The sequence below is a fragment of the Chiloscyllium plagiosum genome, chromosome 19, assembly GCF_004010195.1.
Source record: "Chiloscyllium plagiosum isolate BGI_BamShark_2017 chromosome 19, ASM401019v2, whole genome shotgun sequence".
In the NCBI taxonomy this organism is placed as follows: Eukaryota; Metazoa; Chordata; class Chondrichthyes; order Orectolobiformes; family Hemiscylliidae; genus Chiloscyllium; species Chiloscyllium plagiosum.
Genome location: NC_057728.1, coordinates 39,406,155 through 39,428,401, shown reverse-complemented (window position 1 = coordinate 39,428,401; position 22,247 = coordinate 39,406,155). Strand labels below are relative to the sequence as shown.

Sequence of the window (22,247 nt, the reverse complement as noted above, 5' to 3'; positions counted from 1 at the left end):
GAAATGAGCCTGGAAATGCACTGCCAGAAGAGGTGGTGGAAGCCGACAAATTGGCAACTTTTAAGAGGCATCTGATGGTTACATGAATATGGAGGAAATAGAGGGATACGAACTGAATAAGGGCAGAAGATTTTATTTCTTAGTTTAGTTAGGGCATGATGATCGACACAGGCTTGGAGGGCCAAAGGGCCTATTCCTGTGCTGTACTTCTCTTTTATTCTTTTCTCCTTTTGAGCAATTTATACAGGATTTTCCATTTTTATCAGAAAAATAATTCATAAACAACTATGGGAAGTAGCCTGACTGACATATTATGCTTTCAAGCAAAGTCAGAGATTTTCAGGGAATCTTTTGAGCCGTTGCTTGCAGAATATGGGGAGGCAATGGCCTAGTGGTGTTATCACTGGACTGTTAATTCAGAATAAAAGATAACGTTCTGGGGGCCCGGGTTTGAATCCAACAATGGCAGATGGTGGAATTTGAATTCAACAAATATTTATAATTAAGAATCTAATGATGACAGTGAATCCATTGCCAACTGTTAGAAAAATCCATCTGGTTCACTCATGTCCTTTAGGGGAGGAAGCTGCCATCCTGGTCTGGCTGACATGTGACTTTCGACCCACAGCAATGTGGTTGACTCTTAAATGAGGGATGGGCAATAAGCGCTGCCTAGACAGTGATGCGCTCATCCCATGAATGGTTTGCATAAAGACACAAGACTGAAGATAAGCATTAAACCAGCGATTAAATGAAGAAAAAAAAGTGCCATACAGTACTAGAGAGACAAAATGAAGAATACTGAAAAATCGTGAAAAACTGAACCTTAGGTAACATGAGATGAGTGGTATTGAAGAGGAAATTTGCACCTTCAATAATGTTAACAAAAATCTCCCCAACCACAGAAAACAACCACTGGTGAAAGAGCTATTGCTGTTTCTTAGTGAATTTACCTCCCCTCTTACTAGTAAATACATATCAAACAAATCCTCGATAATCATCTTGTTTTGGACTGGTTTGTTTCCTTTCACCAAGGTTTGTATAAACTGGTAATATAAGTAACGCTAGGAACATTCCTACTTGTAAGGTAATTATTCTACTTATTGTTTACACTCTGATAAAATTAAAAGGGAGAGGAAGCGCGATTGATCTATATACTTTTTGATGCCTTTATTTGCTTGTTACTTATTGAAGTCAATCAAAACATTTTAACTTAAAAAAACCAGAAGAAACACAAAGAGGTTGGAAACAGCAAACCATTAATATTATATTAAAATATATACATTTTCGGTGATTTCCCAGTCACTTGCAGTAAAACAAATGCCAACAATGTGGCGGTAAAATTATTGCATTGTGGATCATAATGTCATTTTGAGTTACTTAAACCTTGTAAAGCGTTTAACCACTTTTATATGTACCTTTGTCTATACCCACTTTCAAATGAAAACAAGCCCAAATGATAATGGACCATAAGTACATTGTTATCAGTAGTTTTATTTGTGCATTGATATCGTGTACATAAAACATTTGGAATGATAAAAAGCTGTTAGAAATATACCATCTCCCATCACCATCCCATTGCACTCCCACACCCCTAATACTGTTTCTTGTTGTTTCAGGGATGGATTCTTTACTGTAGGTTGCAAGTGGGAAAACTTTGTTTTACAGATAGGAATTCCAACTTTATTCTTTCGGGAGAATGTGGCTCCGTGGGACCGGCCACCATTTGCTGTCCACTCCTAATGCTGATGGGACAATGAAATTCAGGAGGTGACTGAGTATTACTTTGAGATAATAGCCAATTTTCTGAAAGGGTCAAGGTGTATTGAAGCTTTATTCTCTGTCAAATGGCGAGGTGGCTTGGTTGGAGACCTGTAGTGATTTGCAGAACCTTGCAGTCTGTGCTGCGAGTCCAACACTGCATCAAACGGTAGTCTGTGGGATTGTAAGACCTGGGGACAGCCCTCTGGTTCTGGGAGGGGTAGAGCTGAGGACGTGGCGCATGCGCAGTGTGTGGGGCCACCCTTTCTGTCAAAGAGTTTGGGAAGTGGAGTGAGATTGTGAGGAGGGATACGGAGATTGCTCTGCGATAGGCATGTACTCCGAAAGCAAAGCGTGTAAGCAGTTGGAGGTTCGCTGTTGATAGAAATGTTGCCGGGAGCTTCCGGACTAAATGTAAAATCGCGCTGCTCGGGCGGGGAGACTGGCGCTCTTACACTCACTTTTCACTTTCTACTTTCTACTTTAGTTCGAACTGCGAGCTCTTTTTTAAAAAATCATTTTTTGTTTTGCATTAGCGCATGGATTAAAATAATTGGTGACTCTGAGCTTGTCTCTGCGGCAATGTGTGACAGTATGAGGATGTACCTTTGGTAGGTTTACGTTTGTATCTATGGTAATGTGAGTTTGTACCTTTCACACTGTTGGTTGTAACTATGGCATTTTAACTTCATCTTTGGCACTATGAGTTTGAACCAGTAGCAATGAGAGTTTATTCTATGACACTGAGTTGTACCTGCCTTTGACACAGCTGCTCCCACCATGTGACTGTCTGAACTGACCTGGTTCCATTCTTATTTATCGCCATCGGTCGCTTCTCTTTCCATTCTTTCAATTACCTCTGCCCCCCCCGAATCCATGCTTGAACCCTCTTATTTTGTTCTCATCTGGCATCATGTGAAAATACACTCAGTTCCACGTGTTGCTGAACACATTTAGTTTCACCAGCTGCCCCGATCTTCCACTGTCTCCGAATTATCAAAGTTAAAAATCACACAACATCAGGTTATAGTCCAACAGATTTATTTGGAATTACTAGCTTTCAGAGAGCTGCTCCTTCGTAAAGTAGCTACCTGATGGAGGAGCAGCACTCCGAAAACTAGTACAGTATTTCCAAATAAATCTGTTGGACTATAAGCTGGTGTTGTGATTTTAACTCCGTCCACTACATTATCCGAATTATTAGCTGCTTAACTGACATCCAGTACTGGATGAGCATACACTTCCTCCAATTAAGTATTGGTAGTCTGAGGCAATTCGTATTTGGTCCCCAGTAGGCTTCTACTTGCTTCTGGATTAGTGGGTGCTAGAAGAGCACAGCAGTTCAGGCAGCATCAATCTCTCTCCCGCGCGGCTATCTGAGGCTGAATCAAGCTGGTCATAATCTTTGTGTGGTATTTGACCTCAAGCTTTCAATCTTCTTATCCACACCACCTTTCCAATCAATGACATTCCATCTCCCTCTCTCAGCTCAGTTGTTGCTGAAGCTTGCATTTATGTCTTTGTTACCTCCAGACTTGAACATTATACAAAAGAAAACAAAATCAGGTCTCGTCTCCCACATTCTTTCACTTTCAATTTTGTGATTATCCGATACTCTGATGCCAATGCCTAATTTGCACCAAATGCTGTTAATTAATCTGCCTGTGTGCTCGCTGGTTCTTGGTTAAGTTACTGTTCAATTTTAATGTTTTCACCCTTGTTTTCAAATATCTCCATGACCGACGCTTTCTTACCTCTATAGCGCCCTCCAACCCTACAATCCTCCGAGACGCCTGTTTCTCTCTAATTCTGATCTCTTGAGCATCCGAATTTTTAATTCTTTCATATTGGTTCTCCTGACTTTAGCTTCTCAGACTCTAAATTCTAATCTTCGAAGACTCTCCATCTCACTTCTCATTTTTGAGATACTCCTTTAAAAATCTTCCCTCATTTGACCAAACTTATGGCCATCTCCGTGTGTGTGTGTGTGTGTGTGTGTATGATGTCATTCCTTTTGTATCTGTTCCCCAGAAGCATCTCGGGCCATTTCATTCGGTTAAATGATTTAATACTGATTACTGTAGTCCTGAGATTGTAGCTATAGCACAGTGAGTGCACCTGTCACACTGAAACTTCCTGTGGCACTTGAGACTTGGTGCCACAAGTATTCTGACCGTGCCTCAGGGATAGAGTTTGAGATGAGTTTCACTGAGCGGCACAGAGTTTGCCACAGTGTTGGCACTGAGTACACCTATGAGACTGTGGGACTGCAAGAGTTGGTAGCTATGGCACCGAGTTCGAGTTTGTACCTGTGGTATTGCTTAATAATACAACGGTGCAGATATTGTGATATTTGCTGATTCCTGCATCCCCACGGAGAGTTGGGGGGCGAGGCATAGACTTGGTCCTCACTGGTGAACGTTTGCTAAGATTATCCATTAACCCGTAACCTGGGATGTTTGGTAATCGCCCTGTCGCGATGTATTAAGCAATCGAATGAATCGATCAACGGCACCGTGTTTTTTTTTAAACCTCTGGAAAGTTAGCAGAGAATTTTAGACACTGAGTATGCAGTGAGTGAAACAGCGGGTTAGAATGCGCTGGAGAATCGAAATACTGGAGGACAAGACAGGAACAAATTGGTCAGTTCTCAAAAGTTGACAGTTGATTAGTTTACGTCTAAACTTAACCCGTAAATCAAGGTGGACGTGGATTTTAATTCTGATCCAAACTTTGAAGCGCCGCGAAGTTTATTTTAACTGAGAAGTGAGCCTAAAAGAATCACTTTTTTTTTAATATAGCTCACGTACGTAAATACTAATGACATTAATTTAGATCTTTGCCGTTTTTATATTTACAAATCCGAGAATTTATATTGCTGGGTCGTTGAACAATGAGATATGTCTGAATTTAACTTTTGGAACAAAGTAGTGAGCAGACAGGCGGTGAGATTGATCTGTATTATCGCCCGTTTCATTTTGTGACATTTTACTTCTGACTCTTTTCAAGGGGAATGGTCTGTTTGTGAAACAGAATAATGGGGTCAACCCTCGAACTTCTTTCAGAATGGCCAGAGAAGATTCTGTGAAGTGTCTACGCTGCTCCCTTTATGCGATAAATTTTCTTTTCTGGGTGAGTATGAAACAAAACCTGACTTGTTCACTCTTGCTCACAACTCTCCGGTAAACAATTGCTATTTAGCTCTCTAAACTAAGTGCTAGTAAGATTGCAACACTGCTACTACAATCTTTTTTCACCAATATTGAACGAATTGATTCCCTTGCTTGAACTTTGGATGTTCCTGAGGGAAATATTTGTTTCTGCTACTTTTAGTGACCTGTTGATAGCTATCACATCAATATGTGGACAGAGCACACTTGTTATTTACATTATGGTTAATTTTTGTGGTGTCCCGATACCATGGTCAATAATCCTTAATAGCATTGTATATAATTTGGAACAAATAAAATGCTATGTACTATTCTCAGTTAATTTTCATATTTGCACAACTTTACATGATGCATCAAAAGGACTTATTATAACAATGGGGCTTCAATCCACTCTGTTTGAATTGATTGGAGAAGCTGTATTTCCAAAGGATATCAAAACATCTTTATCAAAACAATAGTTTCTAATTTGATGTAGATTCTCAACATTCTGGTTCAGAAAGTAAAAGAATTTTAGGATTAAGTTTCATAATGTGTTTAGAACTGCTCCCTAATCTGCATCACAGTGTAAAAAAAATTGCTGATACCTGTGACAGATCATGAGTATATTTGTTAGTCATTGACAGAGTTTTAGAGTCATAGAGATGTACAGCATGGAAATAGACCCTTCGGTCCAACCTGTCCATGCCGACCAGATATCCCAACCCAATCTAGTCCCACCTGCTAGCATCTGACCCATATGCCTCCAAACCCTTCCTATTCACATACTCCTTTTAAATGTTGCAATTGTACCAGCAATCACTTCTCTAGCTTCCCATAGAGTTCTAGGGTACACCTGATCAGATCCCAGGGATTTATCCACTTTTATGCATTTCAAGACATCCAGCACTTCCTCCTCTGTAATATGGGCATTTTTCCATATGTCACCACCTATTTCACTACATTCTATATCTTCCATGTCCTTTTCCACAGTAAATACTGATGCAAAATACTCGTTTAGTATCTCTCCCATCTCCTGTGGCTCCACACAAAGGCTGCCTTGTTGATCTTTGAGGGGCCCTATTCTCTCCCTAGTTACTCTTTTGTCCTTAATGTATTTGTAAAAACCCTTTGAATTCTCTTAACTCTATTTGCCAAGATTATCTCATGTCCCTTTTTGCCCTCCTGATTTCCCTCTTAAGTTTACTCCTACTGCGTTTATACTCTTCTAAGGATTCACTTGATCTACCCTGTCTATACCTGACATATGCTTCCTTCTTTTTCTTAACCAAACCCTCAATTTTGTTAGTCAACCAGCATTCCCTACACCTACCAGCCTTTCCTTTCACCCTACAGGAATATACTTTCTCTAGATTATTGTTATCTCATTTCTGAAGGCTTCCCATTTTTCAGCCTTCCCTTTACCAGCGAACATCTGAACCCAATCAGCTTTTGAAAGTTTGGCCTTTCTCCAATTTAGAACTTCACCTTTTAGATGTGGTCTATTATTTTCCATCACTATTTTAAAACTAATAGAATTAAGGTCACTGGCCCCAAAGTGCTCCCCCACTGACATCTCAGTCACTTGCCCTGCCTTATTTCCCAAGAGAAGGTCAGGTTTTGCACCTTCTCTAGTGGGTACATCCACATTCTGAATCAGGAAACTTTCTTGTATACACCTAACAGATTCCTCTCTATTTAAATCCTTAACACAATGGCAGTCCCAGTCTATGTTTGGAAACTTACAATCCCCTACCATAACCACCCTATTATTCTTACAGATAACTGAGATCGCCTTACAAATTTGTTTCTCAATTTCCCTCTTACTATTAGGGGGTGTATAATACAATCCCTAAAAGATGATCACCCATTTCTTGTTACTCAGTTCCATCCAAATAACTTCCCTGGATGTATTTCCAGGAATATTCTCCCTCAGCACAGCTGTAATGCTATCCCTTATCAAAAATGCATGTCCCCCCTCCTCTCTTGCTTCTCTTTCTGTCCTCCCTGTAGCATTTGTATCCTGGAACATTAAGCTGCCAATCCTGCACATCCCTGAGCCATGTTTCTGTAATTGCTATGATATCCTAGTCCCATGTTCCTAACCATGCCCTGAGTTCATCTGCCTTCCCTGTAAGGCCTCTTGCATTGAAATAAATAGTTTAATTTATCATCCTACCTTGTTCCCTGCTTTGTCCCTGCCTGCCCTGACTGTTTGACTCACCTTTGTTCTCAACTGTACCAGTCTCAGATTGATCTCTTTCCTCACTATCTCCCTGGGTTCCACTAACCCCCCCCTCACCTTACTAGTTTAAATCCTCCTGAGCAGCTTTAGCAAATCTCCCTGCCAGTATATTTGTCCCCTTCCAATTTAGGTGCATTTTTGTCCTCCTTGTATAGGTCAGTCTACCCCAAAAGAGCCTCCAATGATCCAAAACCTTTTCCCTTCCTGTGTTATTGGTTCCAATGTGTACAATGACCTCCTGCTGGCCCCTCTCCCCATTGAGAACGTTCTGCACTTTCTCTGAGACATCCTTGATCCTAGCACCAGGGAAGCAACACACCATTTTGATTTTTCGCTACTGGCCACAGAAATGTCTGTTTGTATGTCGGACTAGAGAGTCCCTAACACAGTCAATCTCTTGGAACCTGATGTACCCCTCATTGCATTACAGCCAATCTCAATACCAGAAACTTGGCTGTTCGTGCTACATTTTCCAAAACATTGTTTGAAATGGGGATAGCCACAGAAGACTCCTGCACTACCTGCCTACCTCTCTTACCTTACCATCTATGTGACTGTATCTGCGACTTTCCCCCTTTCCTATAACTTCCATCTGTCATATCCCCTTGCTCTTGTACATTTCTCATGGCCTTTAACCGTCTCTCCAACTGAGCCAATCCAGCTGATAGGATTTGTAACCAACGGCATTTATTGCAGATATAATCCTCAGTAACATCTAAACTTTCCCTAAACTCCCACATCTGATAAGAACAGCATATCACTCTACTAAAAGCCATTTTTGCTTCTTTCAATCTGCAGACCCAGAAAGTAACACTGTCTAATTCCTCTACAAAACATTGCTCCATGTTAAATTAATACTTATGGTTTATATTTTAAATTTAATCAAGAGGCATATCTCAACAAAACATATAATTAAGAAAGAACCCACTCTATTCACGATTGCAGACTTACTATAAGGCCATGCTTAAAATACCCACTTATCTGTTTCTGTGCTGTGACCTCTCCCAACATGTTCCTCTCAAGTTAGTTGTGAATTTCACTGTTTGTTAAATTTCCCAGATGCACTCTGATATCCAGCAATGCATGAATTCAAACAGCAAAGGCAGTAACTGTATATTTTTCACAGATTGACATTTTTAATGCTTCCCAATATACTCCAGTTATTATTATTAGATGTATTCTTCATCTATATTCAGTAATATTTCCAATTATATTTATAACAAAACTTAACACAATTTAACACTGCATCATTATGGGTAAAGCTGCATCATTATGGGTAAAAGGAAGTTGAAAGTTATCTTATCTTATATATTCAACCTTTTTTTAATGTTTTCCACAACCAGATATAAGTAAGTTCAAAGCCCACTACAGGAGCACAAAAATCAAGACTGACACTGCAATGCAGCATTCGCAGAGGTGCCAGTGGTCATATGTGGCATTAATCTGAATTTATTCCCCCCCCCCCCCCTCAGCCACCTCCAAGATGTACATAAAACTACCCTATGATGTTATTTTGAAGAAGAGTATGGGCAGTTTCCTGTGATGTCCTGCCCAGTATTAGTCTTCAACCAACATCATAAACAATTGGTCTGGTTATTATCATCTTTGCTCTTTGAGAGAGTGTGCCATGCACCAATTTGTTGCTTCAATTCTCATGTTGAAAAATCATGCAAGTTTTTATTTTCATAAAAATAATAACTTAGTCACATCTAAGCCATATGAAAAAAAACCACCATTTTGAAAAGCCTAATTTTTATATGATGAATTTGAACTAATACTTGATGTTACTTGAAATACAGACCCCATTTTTTTTTAAAAGGTAAGGTCTGACTATAGTATCGTATCTGTATATTTGTCGCACAGAAATATCCTGTGGTTAAAAGCTGATGCGCGGTAAAATGGAAAACCTGTTCAGCAAAAGGAAATTGCTGTGCCATTTTAAATATTTGCCTACAGAATAGTAAATAAAAGACATGCATATTTTACAGCTGATGTCAGTGTGTGTTCTGGGTGTGTCTGCATGGATGAGAGATTACCTGAATAATGTACTTGTGTTAACAACAGAGACCAGGTATGTATAAACTAAATAAATAAATTCTGTAAATGGAGTTACTTACTTAGTTTGTCAAACATGAATTGTAGCTGCATGTTTACAATGTGGTACAGTAGTTGCCATCCAGAAACAACATCTGCAAATATCAGATTCGACATTCCATCTCATGCATGGCAATGATTTTCTTTCACTATCATTTGATATTTAAAATCAAAACTGGAATTTTATAATAATTTGAGCACAGTTTCTCATCTTCATTTATTTTCCTTGCCTTTTGTTTTACCACAATTTGACCAACCTTACAAGCAATTAAACTTTTTTAAACATTAAATTGCTTTTAATTATTAAGGTGAATATTAGATATCAGTTTTGAGCAACTTTTGTTAACAGTATTCATCCTTTGGGGGTGCAATTTGAAAATGTAAGATGTTCATAATTAAGTTTGATGGCTTGATTCATAGAAACTGATGATATCCAATTACTTGACTCTGATCATTTTAATCTCTTTAAATCGGGCTTCAAGCATGACAAATTTGGTACTAAAAGGGAATATACATCAAAATTGAAGTAGACATATGACTTATTTTGCTTTAAAAAGCTTACACATCTTAGGAAATGATTTTCATATTTTTGAGGGTTAATTTTTTAAAAACATTTGTGGGATATAGTGATGCTGGCTGTGCCTGCTTTCATTTCCATCCCTAATTACTGTTGAGAATGTGGTGATGTTATTAAATATAAAAAGGCAATGGTTAGATATTCTCTTGTTGGAAATGACTATTTCCTGACATTTGTGTAATCAGCCGAAACCTAGATATTGTCCAGGTAATGCTGGATTTGGTTACAGACTGAGTCAGTATCTGAGAGATCATGAATGATGCTGAACGGTATGCTGTTATCAGCGAACATTCCTTCTTCTGACCTTAAGATGGAGAGAGGGTCATTGATGAAGCATCTCTGAAGATGTTTGGGTGTAAGACGTTCCCTTGATCTTATATAGTGATGATCTGAACGGAACTGAGATGGCTGACCCCCCCACCCCAAATAACCGTAATCATTTTCCTTTGTGCCAGATGTACAGGTTGTTTGATAGCCCTCAGGCTCCTTGTAAGTGCTCTTGTCAGAAACAACTGCTTGATTATCCTCCTCCCATTTTCCATTCCTTGGCCTTGTATGTTTTAACATCACAAAATCACTTCTGAACACCTTTTTAGATTAGACTAGATTCCCTACAGTGTGGAAACAGGCCCTTCGGCCCAACCAGTCCATACTGACCCTCTGAAGAGCAACCCACCCAGACCCATTTCCCTCTAACCTAACACTATGGACAATTTAGCATGGCCAATTCACCTGATCTGCACATCTTTGGACTGTGGGAGGAAACCAGAGCACCCGGAGGAAACCCACTCAGACACTGGGAGAATGTGCAAACTCCACACAGACAGTCGCCCGAGGCTGGAATGGAACCTGGGACCCTGGTGCTGAGAGGCAGCTGTGCTAACCACTGAGCTACCGTGCTGCCCCATTGGAGAATCAGTGGAGAATTTTCCTCCATATTCTCATTACGTCTAGTTTTATGAGGACTCCTTGATGCCATACTCAGTCAAATGCTGTCTTGATGTCAAGGGCAGTTACTCTTGCCTCACCTTTAGAATTCAGCTCTTGTGTTTGAGCTTAGGTTGAAATAAGGTCAGGAGCTGATTGGTTCTGGTGGAACCCAAACTGAGCATCACTGAGCAGATAATTGCAAAGCAGGTGCTGTTTGATATCACAGCTGATGACTCCTTCATCACTCTGATGTTTGAGAATAGACTGATGGGGCATTAATTGGCTGAGTAGGATTTGTCCTGCTTTTTATGTATACAGAATGTACTTGGGTTTACTTGGGTTTATTTGCTTATATTGTCTGGTGAATGCCAGTATTGTGGCTGTTGTACTCTGTCTGAATATTAAGTTATTTTTTAAAGTGAATGTACAAAAAATTCTGATTTGCACCAAGAGCTTATCATCAAATAGTTATACATTATCTACAATCACATTCAAGGCAAAACTGTAATATTATTCATATCTTGCATCCAATATGTCAGAAGTGTTTAGATAACCTTACAGAATTTTTTTGGCAAATAATGCTATAAAATTCATCTTATAATTTATGACTACTAACTCAATTCATGGTCTTTTAGAAGCACAGCGTTGGTTGCTATCAGAGCAGCTTTAGTGATGGCTGTGGGCTGTTCTGTGCTGGCAGCAACAAGCATCATAATTGATACAGCTATGAATTTCAGACCTGAAGTAGAAAACAAGTTTTTTTGCTTCTTTTTAAAAAAGGATTTTCTATCTTTAGATAACCCCATACCATATACTAACCTTGTGCTGGATTAGTTGTCCAGTTCTCTGGCCAGTGTTATGATTACTTTTGCAGGTGTATTCTAGTATGGTGTGCAGGATGTTCTAGCTAGGTGGATAAAGAACTAGTTGAACAACAGGAGGCAGAGTAGTAGTTGAAGGGAGTTTCTTGAAATGGAGAAAGGTGACCAGTGGTGTTCCACAGGGATCAGTGCTGGGGCCACTGTTGCTTGTGATATACATAAATGATCTGGAAGAGGGCACTGTTGGTATGATCAGCAAGTTTGCAGATGTTACGAAGATTGGTCGAGTAGCAGAAAACATAAGGGACTGTCAAAGAATACAGGAGAATATAGATAGACTGGAGAGTTGGGTGCAGAAGTGGCAGTTGGAGTTCAATCCAGACAAATGTGAGGTGATGCATTTTAGCAAGTCTAATTCTGCAGTGAATTATACAGTGAATGGAAGAGCCTTGGGAAAAGTTGATGAACAGACAGATCTGGGCATGCAGGTCCATTGTACCGTAAAGTGTTGTTTGTGATATACATAAATGATCTGGAAGAGGGCACTGTTGGTATGATCAGCAAGTTTGCAGATGTTACGAAGATTGGTCGAGTAGCAGAAAACATAAGGGACTGTCAAAGAACACAGGAGAATATAGATAGACTGGAGAGTTGGGTGCAGAAGTGGCAGTTCAATCCAGACAAATGTGAGGTGATGCATTTTGGCAAGTCTAATTCTGCAGTGAATTATACAGTGAATGGAAGAGCCTTGGGAAAAGTTGATGAACAGACAGATCTGGGCATGCAGGTCCATTGTACCGTAAAGGTTGCTGCACAGGTGGATAGAGTGGTCAAAAAGACATATGGTATGCTTGCCTTCATCGGATGGGGTACTGAGTATAAGAGCTGGCAGGTCATGTTAAAATTGTACACTATGTTGGTTTGGCCGCATTTAGAATACTGTGTACAGTTCTGGTCGCCACATTTTCAAAAGGATGTGAACGCTTTGGAGAGGGTGCACAGAAGGTTTACGAGGATGTTGCCTGGTACGGACGGTGCTAGCTATGAAGAGAGGTTGAGTAGGTTAGGTTTGTTTTCATTAGGAAAAAAGATATTGAGAGGGGACCTGATTGAAGTCTACAAAATCGTGAAGGGTATAGACAGGGTAGATAGAGATAAGCTTTTTCCCAGGGGAAAGGATTCAGTAACGAGAGGTCATGCTTTCGAGGTGAGAGGTAAAAAGTTTAAGGGGGATACATGCGGCAAGTACTTTACACAGAGGGTTGTGGGTATCTGGAACGTGTTGCCAGCAGACATAGTAGAGGCAGGCACGGTAAATTAATTTAAGATGCATCTGGACAGATGCATGAATAGGTGGAGAGCAGAGGGATACAGATGCTTAGGAATTGGGCAACAGGTTTAGACAGTAGATTTGGATTGGCTCAGGCTTGGAGGGCCGAAGGCCTGTTTCTGGGCTGTAAATTTTCTTTGTTTTCTTTTGTTCTTTTGAGGTCATGTCAATGGGGAAGACTAAAGTAACAAAAGTCCAGGTCTTCTGCTCCCAACTGAGGTGTAGTAACTTTAGTTTATGCTCAATGGTCTGAAACTGTGCAGATGAGATTAGGGTATGGGGAAACATATAGAACATTTTTGAAGTATAATACTGATCATTGGCATGATTAGACTCTTTTTAATGAACTTAGTTTTTAAAGGCAATGGAAAAATAACATTCTATAAAAATTGTCTGCACTACATTGTATTCATTAACTGATCATTCACTTGAGCTCCTCGGAACAGGCACAGTCTAAAACTGTGCTTGGAGTGTCTTGTGGTGCAATGGCAATATCTCTTCCTTTGGGTTAGAAGGCCTGCTTTGAAGCCCACCTGCCTTGGAAGTGAATCATAACTTATCTGAACAGTTAATCATAGAAGATTAATAATAATTAAACTTGTGATTGTGTTAAGAGGTGTGTGCTTATAGTGTGTAACTCAGTCAAAATAAGTCTAAAGCTTGGTGCTAATTCTATCCTTTATGAACTGTCTTTCTGAAATAGAAAATTGTTCACTGTTGAAACTATTCATCAATAGTTATTATGACATATGTTGAAAAAAAGTATTTAATTTTCATCAAAGAAGGCAACTTTGTTATAATATAACATGACGAAGTAGAGAAGTGCATGCAGTATGAATGATGTGAACATGCCTTTGTGTTTTTCATCCATTTGCAATATTTTCTTTTCGCTTAAACAATGCCTGCTGGTAATCAGGGTAATAGTCATGCCTTACTGGGGTAGCTCACTGGAAATCAAGCCCCGTTATTGCTGGAGTCATCACAAAAGCTAAAGGTTCTGTGAAAGTATCCAAAATTCCCCAATCTTGCAACAAGGTTTTCCACTTAGTAGTGTAAGTTTCATGAAGAGTAAATTTGCAGTGTTAATGACCCTGATCCCTGAAAACAGTATGGGATCAAAGATGAATTTGAAGTGTGTGATGACTTTCTAATTTGTTAAAAAGAAAAAAAACAAACTGCATGAATCCAATAAAAAGAAAACATTTTGAAATAGATGTAAGCTGAAAAATGATATGATTGCCAAATTAACTTTTGAGAAAATGATAGTCCTCCTTATGGTATTCAACCCTGTTATGGTATTCAACAAATGTCACAATTGATTGCAGAAGTTCTGGTTTGGCCAAGGAAATGTTGTCAAAGATTCCTTCACCTGAGTGCCATGCAATGCCTCCTGCTGTAGAAGTGTGCGCGTGAAAACCCTGGATATGGACATCTTTAGGACCCAGCCTGTGGTGTCATTTATGATGAAGCACATGCTAACACAGTGACACTCACTATTTAGACTAGACAGTTAAAAATAGACACTTGTACAGGGCACCAAGAGTCATTAGAATTGATGCCATTGAGACTGTTAAAGAAACATGACAAACCTAAAGAATAAAAACAAATGATTTAATATTAACCATATCAATGAAAGCTAGAGTAGAGACCAATGAGCTAATACAAATTTCTTCCTTAGTGCATCCATATGATGCCAGTATTCATTGGTAAATTGTACTTATTTTCTAGTCCTTCTGAAGAGAATCATTACTGTTTTCATCTGTAAATCTTGTCTTCATATCTCTACACTTATTGCCATTATATAATGCCATAAATTGGAGAATATGTCAAAATTTACACCAACATGTAAAAAATTGTACAAATAAGATTGTGATTACAGATTTTTGGTGTTTAATAATGAGATTTGACAATTTATTTCGAGGCATATTCCATAATTGTTGTTCATCCAAATTGTATGGTACAAAAGTAACCATCAGTAGTTATCAGGATGAAAACTGATGTTTTCATTGTATTTATTTGAAAATCAATCACAGCAATGTCTTTTGGTACCATTAACTCAGACTTCAGTTTTCTTTTGCAGGCTGGAAGAAGCATTCGTTTTGACATATTTTTCAGTGATCCACCCCATAATGATTGCTGTGTGCTGTTTTTTAATAATAGTTGGAATGCTAGGCTGCTGTGGAACAATAAAGGGAAATCCATTGCTGCTTGCTTGGGTATGTATATTTTTAACTTAGCTAAGTGAATGCTCATATGGCTTATGTCTGAAATATTGGACTAAATATTGCCTCATATTATGAACTTGGAGGCAAGGAGACTGGGAGCTGTGACTTCCCCTGATGTGTTCCCAGATGGCCTGGGAAAGTGGAATGACTCTCTGCTCCATGGGCAGCAATTAAAAAAACTCACTTATGCTACAGGTGATTCCACTGGAGGGTTTCCCCTCCATTCCTAAGGACTTAGTGTCTTTGCCTTCCTGAACATTTCATTAAAATCGTAGCCTCCAAGGGCAGCTCCTGGTTAATACAACTTTCAGAAATACCAACCTCGTCAATAACATTCACTTCTCCCAGTGGAGCTGCCAAGACACCAGAGCACCGGCCATTTAATTGGGTTGTACCAACAGGAGTCCACTCACTGTCCTTAATTGGGTGGCCAACATGGAGGCATCCAATTTGGACACACCTTTGGGAAGATTGCAACGCCAGACTCGATCACGACAGACGCAAGTTTGAAAGCTCTTCATTGGAATCCTGAAGCCCAGGGGAAAATTCAACCCGTTATCTTCATTAGGATGTGTTACACGGCTTGGCTAAATGTAAGGTCTCAGATTTTTGCTGGAGGTGTTAATTAGAATTGCTTTTTTTTTGGTTAGGGTTTTAAACATTGCCACTAAGATGCTAGAACTGTGAACTGATAATGGGTCATGAAGTGCAAGAGGGTATCTGAGATTAGAATGAACAGGTTAAAACAGCATATCTTCGTAAATAATAAGAGGGAAAGATAGAGCAAATATAACCAAAAAAAAACTGAGTTTGATCTGATATTAAAGAACCCCAACAATTCTCCAAACTGAAGGAACAACATGCTACATTACTTTCTGGACAAGAGAACTTGATTTGAAGTTCATTAAAAATGATCATACAGTGAAGAAGGAATGCATGCATTAATTCCTAGATTTAATAAACAATGAGTGAATAAATTCAGCATATTCATGAGACTCTCAGAGGGGCTGATGATGGGATGATGTGTTCACAAAGCTAAAGGTCACCCAGTGCCATTTGTCAACTAGTATGTGATGATTTTGCAATTCATGGGCCATTTCTTCTTTGCCTCAGATTGCTGAACATTTTTGCATGTGAATAATACATGTATTGTTCAGATTCTGTCACAGTAACATTTTTAATTTAATAGATCTAAAAGTGTTTTCTTTTGTAAATTAATGTTTTTTATTCATGTTGATTGAGATTTAAGAGCAGCAAATGCTGATTTACCTCTGAAACTATTACTGAGTCACAAGTGTAATGCAAAAGATGGAAGAATTCCTGACTCATTGCAAAGCAAATAGTTCACAGATTGTTGGACTCTTCTCTGCGCCACCTTCGTGACTTGAATATTTCAATTTTGATCAAAATAGAGTACAGTAGGTTATGCTTTTCAAGTATTTACAGTAGGGTCTGTACATTAGCATGACTTTATATTCAGCTGACTGAACAAAATAACTAACTATGCATTCCATCTGTTTACTTTCCTGTCACTGTAGGGTTAAGCACCAAATTCACCTCAGATCCCTTCCCATTTCACATTCAGATATTTTTGCATTATTCATGTCATACTTCGTTTCTCCATGAATCTGTTAACTTCTTGAGTCTGGGAGTTATATCTAAGAGTTCTGGCAATAGGATGTAAGTCTGCTGTGTCTTTTCTCAGTTGTTTGCAATGCTCAAGTATAAAAACAAATTATTATTTGTTCAATATCAGAATACTTGACAAAAAAGAATAATCAAGTCTCTCTGTTTAAAGAAAAATAAAGCTGAGCTGAAGGAAATCCATCTGTAAATTAATCAGAAACAAACAGGAATTGCAGGAAAAGCTCAGCAGGTCTGTCAGCATCTGTAAAGCGAAATCAGAGTTAACGTTTTGGGTCTGGTGAGCCTTCCTCAGAACTTTTTTGCTTGGTGATCTGAGTATGAGAAAACTAGTCAATAATGCAATTTTCTAGATAATTGAATAATGCAAAAATAGAAAGATTTATCAAAATGAGCAACCCATGTTGAGAAAAGCTGACTATCTGGCCAAGATTTTAAGGCTTTTGGGGAATCACAAACTCATTAGGCGCTATGTTACCTACCGTGTCTCCCTGACTATTGCACTATTTGGCATTTAACTAATGGCAGGACAAGATGTGGAGAGACACTCGCCCCAAGGAGTTAGGCAGCTGATTCATATATATAAGGCCCTCTGAAAGGTGGTGTCCTGACATCTCTCTGCATGGTTAATCTGCCAGCTAAGTTGGCTTCCTAATGATGCCAACAGCATACTATATGAGTCAAGAAGACTGGGAAGGATGGCAACAACTGCAGGTCCCATGACCTCCCTGGAAGGGCTTTCTCTCTGATCGTTGGCCTTGTGAATTTTTTTCTTAACTTACCTGCTGTAGGTCTGGTGTTTTCTGCACTCCTCAGTAATGACCATCTCTCCAATGCTTCTGTGAAGACTTTAGAGCCACTGGTCCTATGATCAGACAAGCTGCGTGAAGATGAAGGGCTTTAGCCCAGAACGTTGATTTTCCTGCTCCTCGGATGCTGCCTGACCTGCTGTGCTTTTCCAGCACCACTCTAATCCTGAAGCTGCATGAAGAGTTCATCCACCATCTTTAATTTAATTGCAGGCCACGAGGTGCCCAGTTAGGTATTCTTGCCAGCAAAGTGTGGACTTGGAACCTGCTTTTTATTCCAGCATCTGTGTCCAGGCACCCCTCATAAAAATTCAGCCTTTTATGTGAGTTGTTTCTGCCAGACATTTTGGTACTATCATTTACACGGAGAAAGATAATTTATGTGTGCTAAATCAAGTATTATTTCAAGCCTTGTTTAATGTCCGATTCAAAGTTATTAGGTGCAGGTTCCAAGTTAAGAGGCCTAGAAAAATATGTATGTTTCTGCTCAACAATGAGATATTCTGATTCATCAGTGTACATAATGTTTCACTGACATTTCATCTTTTCCGACTAAGCTTCATGGCAGTTTATCCATGAAGATCTGTGCCTCCTGGACCTTGCTAATTTATGTTAGCTTGCTTGACTTTCACAGATTTCTACCACGGCATTTGTCTGCTAGTGTAGAAACAGTTGATCGTCCAGAATCTGTTTTCTCTCTCTACAGTTTCCTTTAGGAATGTTAGCTTCCTTTTGTTCTGTATCTTTAACTTCTTGACCATTTTCCTAGTTCCATGATTTCCATTTTTTGGGAAAGTTTCTTCTTGCAGGATGTTTTTGAGATGAAGATGTTGTTTACTTACAATCATTTTTAAAAGTCTTCCAAGCTGCCACTCTCTTAACACTCAGCTTGGACATTTATTGCATTATGTTTCTGTTTGCAGCCACGTTTTATACAACTTAATATGGTTGAATATGTGATTCCTGCTCTTTTTAGCATTTTGTTGGGCTTTTAGGAGGGTGATTTACCATTGACTGTGTCAAGAATTTATGATGTTATTTTGCAGTATTGCCCAACTTTGGCAATGGCCTCAGATGTGCAGTGAATTGGATTGTCTGTTCTAATGTCAAGTCTTCATTTGATTGTAGAAAGTCTAACAACTTCTCATCTCTCACACCAATTACTATGCGGTCTCTAATTATTTAATCTCTCTCTCCCCCCTGATTCATCCCCCTTCTCTCTCTCTCTCTCTCTCCCCTCTCTCTCTCACTCCCCCTGAATCTTTCAAAGCTCCAAGCCGACAACATCTTGCTAGATGATATAAATCATTTCAAATTCTCCCAAATACAGAGATCACTGTTTAAATCTTGCCCATTCTATTACTAAAATTTTTTTCTGGTTAAATCATGATGAGACATATTAATCAATCCATCGCGGTCCATTGTATTTTTTTCCACCTTTTTTGCCATCACCAGCTGTTCACTCCACAGGTGTAAAATCTCCTGACTTGAGGGTGCTGCTCTTTTTGAAGCCATTCCAGAGCACATGAATGGCCACTTCCAGGGCTCCCGCTCTGGCCTCATTTACCAACCACCAATATTATCAATTAGTTGAGACTTTGGCAATGAATCTTCTCTACCAAAGCTGCTATCCTTATGGACTATCGTGTCTGACTGACCTGGGTGAGTACTTGAGTTATTCTTTCTTGCTGTTAAAATGTTCCAATTCTGTACTTTTCTGTCCTACTCTGTTGTTTTTGGATGGCTAATTCCATAGCTCGATTTCCTGCATTTTGCACTTTTGCTACTCTGTAGACTTGAAATCTAAGTCTTTTCGGGGCCTTTCCCTGTTTTTGGAGTCTTCTTTTCTATCTTTTATATTTCTTGATATCTTCCAAGCTCCTGTCCTGCCTTCAGAGTCTTTCCTTTATAGCTACATCTTTGGACTCTGTTTTAACTTTGGATCCTGGTTTTGGAGGTTTTTACCCTAGTTGTCACTGTGCTTCACCTTGCACATTAAGCTAATTCTGCCGCATGCAGATTGAGATGCCTGTCTGGAGAATTCCTAGGCTATTGATGTCTGCATGTATGTTGTCCCTGAGGCTACTTGCTCCTTATCTGTAAGGCTCTTCAACTCCTTACATGCTGTAAAACTGCTTTATTTACATCTGTATAGTAGGTTATCAAACACAGCTCCCTGTTGTAGTGTGTAAGACCTTTCTCTCTCCATGTTCTGACTTCTGGTCCTGATATCAGAGCCATGTGATAATTTATATCATGATGATTTATATTAACCTCATAAAATGACAATATAAGTGAGGAGAATTACATGTTGTCCAGTTTCCTAGAGTGATCAAACCTAATTTGATTTCATTCAAATTGAGCAGATCTGATGCACATAAGTTCTGGATTTCTGAAGCTTAATTTCTGGAGTTTGATGTTTGTACATTTTTTAGACTTTAGTGAGACCTATTAGTGTACTAAATAAATTTTAAAATTATATAAAATATCTTATTGAGATAACTTGTAATATCCAACTAGTGTGCTGTTTTGATATGGTTTAGTTTATAACAAATGTATTTTGGGTAGTACGGAGTATTAAGATCAACCTGAATTCCTTTTGCATGCATTTTCTAAATTAATGTGATAAGTACCACACTTTATTACAGTAATTCATGTGGTTAAAAAGAAGTACTTTATCTTCAACTGAGAAGTTTCTAAAATCTGAAACTTCTGGGGGATATACATGGTATATTTTTCTGGTACGGGCTGAAAATGTGTTGCTGGAAAAGCACAGCAGGCCAGGCAGCATCCAAGGAGCAGGAGAATTGCTCCTTGGATGCTGCCTGGCCTGCTGCGCTTTTCCAGCAACACATTTTCAGCTCAGATCTCCAGCATCTGCAGTCCTCACTTTCTCCTCGAATATTTTTCTGGTATACAAGATTGGAATTCTGTGCATAAATAATAGTGATAAACTAGTTCAATATAGTTAAATTCTGGTACATATGACTAGTGTAAGAAATTTCCACCTCCCCAGAATGATATATCATTGCTAATAACATAATATTGAGGGCAAAAGCTGCTGCCACAGAAATTGTTGGTAGTATGGTATGGCTTGTACCCCTCTAATCTGGCAACCTTGGAACTAGCCTTCAACAGATGGACAGTTTGCTGACCAAAAAGGTCACCTGTCAATGTCGGTAATTTAAAAGTACTATGCAACTTAAAATGATAGAATTATATATATTCCCAAGTACACTTCCAGCTGCAGTCTGTGGTGCGGTCTTTGTGCTGCTAATGATAGTTTTGCTTTGAGTGCCAAATGGACAGAAAAATTGCAAGTGCCAGACTTTGGAGGTCTCTGGACAAAAGCATGCCGGATTAGGGAGATACAATTTGTAGTTTCCCTCTCTGGGGGTGAGAGAGCCTGATCTTGTTGTAAATTGCTCACAATTGTAAAGCTAATATCAGTATGCTTGTATTTAATTCTTATTGATTTGCTTCATCTGATTTTGGTCATGGTCTTCCCTTTTCTGTTACTGCATTTTGTGTCATGTTTTAAAGAATAACACCTAGTGGAAAATTGTACAAAAAGCAACATGAGGCGGTTGTGGCACAGTACCTCTAAACAAGGAGACCTAGGTTCACATTAAACCTGCTCCAGACGTGTTTCATAACATTCCTAAACAGGTTGATTTAGGAAAAATACATAAGAAAGAACTTTGTAATAAACAATAACAGAAAGTTTTACTGGCAATTTGATACATTGTTTAACACTGTTTCCATCTGTGTGACTCAGATATTTATCAAAATAATTCAACTACATTATTTGCCATGCAAAATAAATCTTTGTTATGTTTTCACAGTATTTTGGTATCCTACTTGTAATATTCTGTGTGGAACTAGCCTGTGGAATATGGAGCTATGATCAGGATTATTTGGTGAGTACCAATTGGATGTTTTAAAATCAAATTTATATTGATTACTTAACATTTTAATAGAACATTTAAACTCTTCACCTAAAAAAATGATCTCCAAAGATCCCATGGTCTATATTACACAATTTATAGTCACATTCATTTTATTACGTGTTGCACACTACTTTTGCATCTGTGCTGAGGAGTATGCATATATTTTCAGGAAAGCATTTCAAAAATTTGGGAGGAAGTTTGCAGCAAAGTATAGTTTAGAAGTATGAAAGGTGATCTTATTGAAACATGCAGGATTCTGAAGGGTTTTGACAATGTAGATGCGAAGAGAATGTTTCCCTTCATCAGGGAACTTAGAACTGGGTGCAAAGTTTCAACGTAAGTTTCTTATTTATGAGATTTTGTTTTCTTTGAGGACCATTAATCTTTTGGGATTCTCAATCCAAGGGAGTGGTAGAAGCTGGCTTATTGAAGAGAAAATGAGGTCTGCAGATGCTGGAGATCAGAGATGGAAATGTGTTGCTGGAGAAGCGCAGCAGGTCAGGCAGCATCTAGGGAACAGGAGAATCGACGTTTCGGGCATTAGCCCTTCTTCAGGAATGAGGAAAGTTTGTCCAGCAGGCTAAGATAAAAGATAGGGAGGAGGGACTTGCGGGAGGGGCGTCGGAAATGTGATAGGTGGAAAAAGGTCAAGGGGAGGGTGATAGGACAGATTGGGGTGGGGGCGGAGAGGTCGGGAAGAAGATTGCAGGTTAGG

At 39.0% G+C, this 22,247-nt stretch overlaps 1 protein-coding gene across 6 annotated transcripts in view; it reads left to right on the top strand.

Moving 5' to 3' along the window:
* The first annotated feature begins 1,984 nt into the window (after positions 1–1,984).
* The window catches only part of tspan12 (tetraspanin 12), a 59,474-nt gene continuing 39,211 nt past the window's right edge, over positions 1,985–22,247 (top strand). For 2 of the 6 annotated variants that reach the window (XR_006314510.1, XM_043709605.1), the window contains exons 1-5: positions 1,985–2,175; positions 4,771–4,893; positions 9,141–9,223; positions 14,985–15,120; positions 21,428–21,502. Coding sequence is in view for 5 of the 6 variants with exons in the window: in XM_043709605.1 (XP_043565540.1) it covers positions 2,149–2,175; positions 4,771–4,893; positions 9,141–9,223; positions 14,985–15,120; positions 21,428–21,502 (444 nt within the window). In the remaining variant the exon portion in view is untranslated. Of the gene's footprint in view, positions 2,176–2,297; positions 2,373–4,165; positions 4,404–4,770; positions 4,894–9,140; positions 9,224–14,984; positions 15,121–21,427; positions 21,503–22,247 lie in introns of those variants that run through there. The other 4 variants (XM_043709609.1, XM_043709608.1, XM_043709606.1 and 1 more) reach the window with 4 other exon arrangements.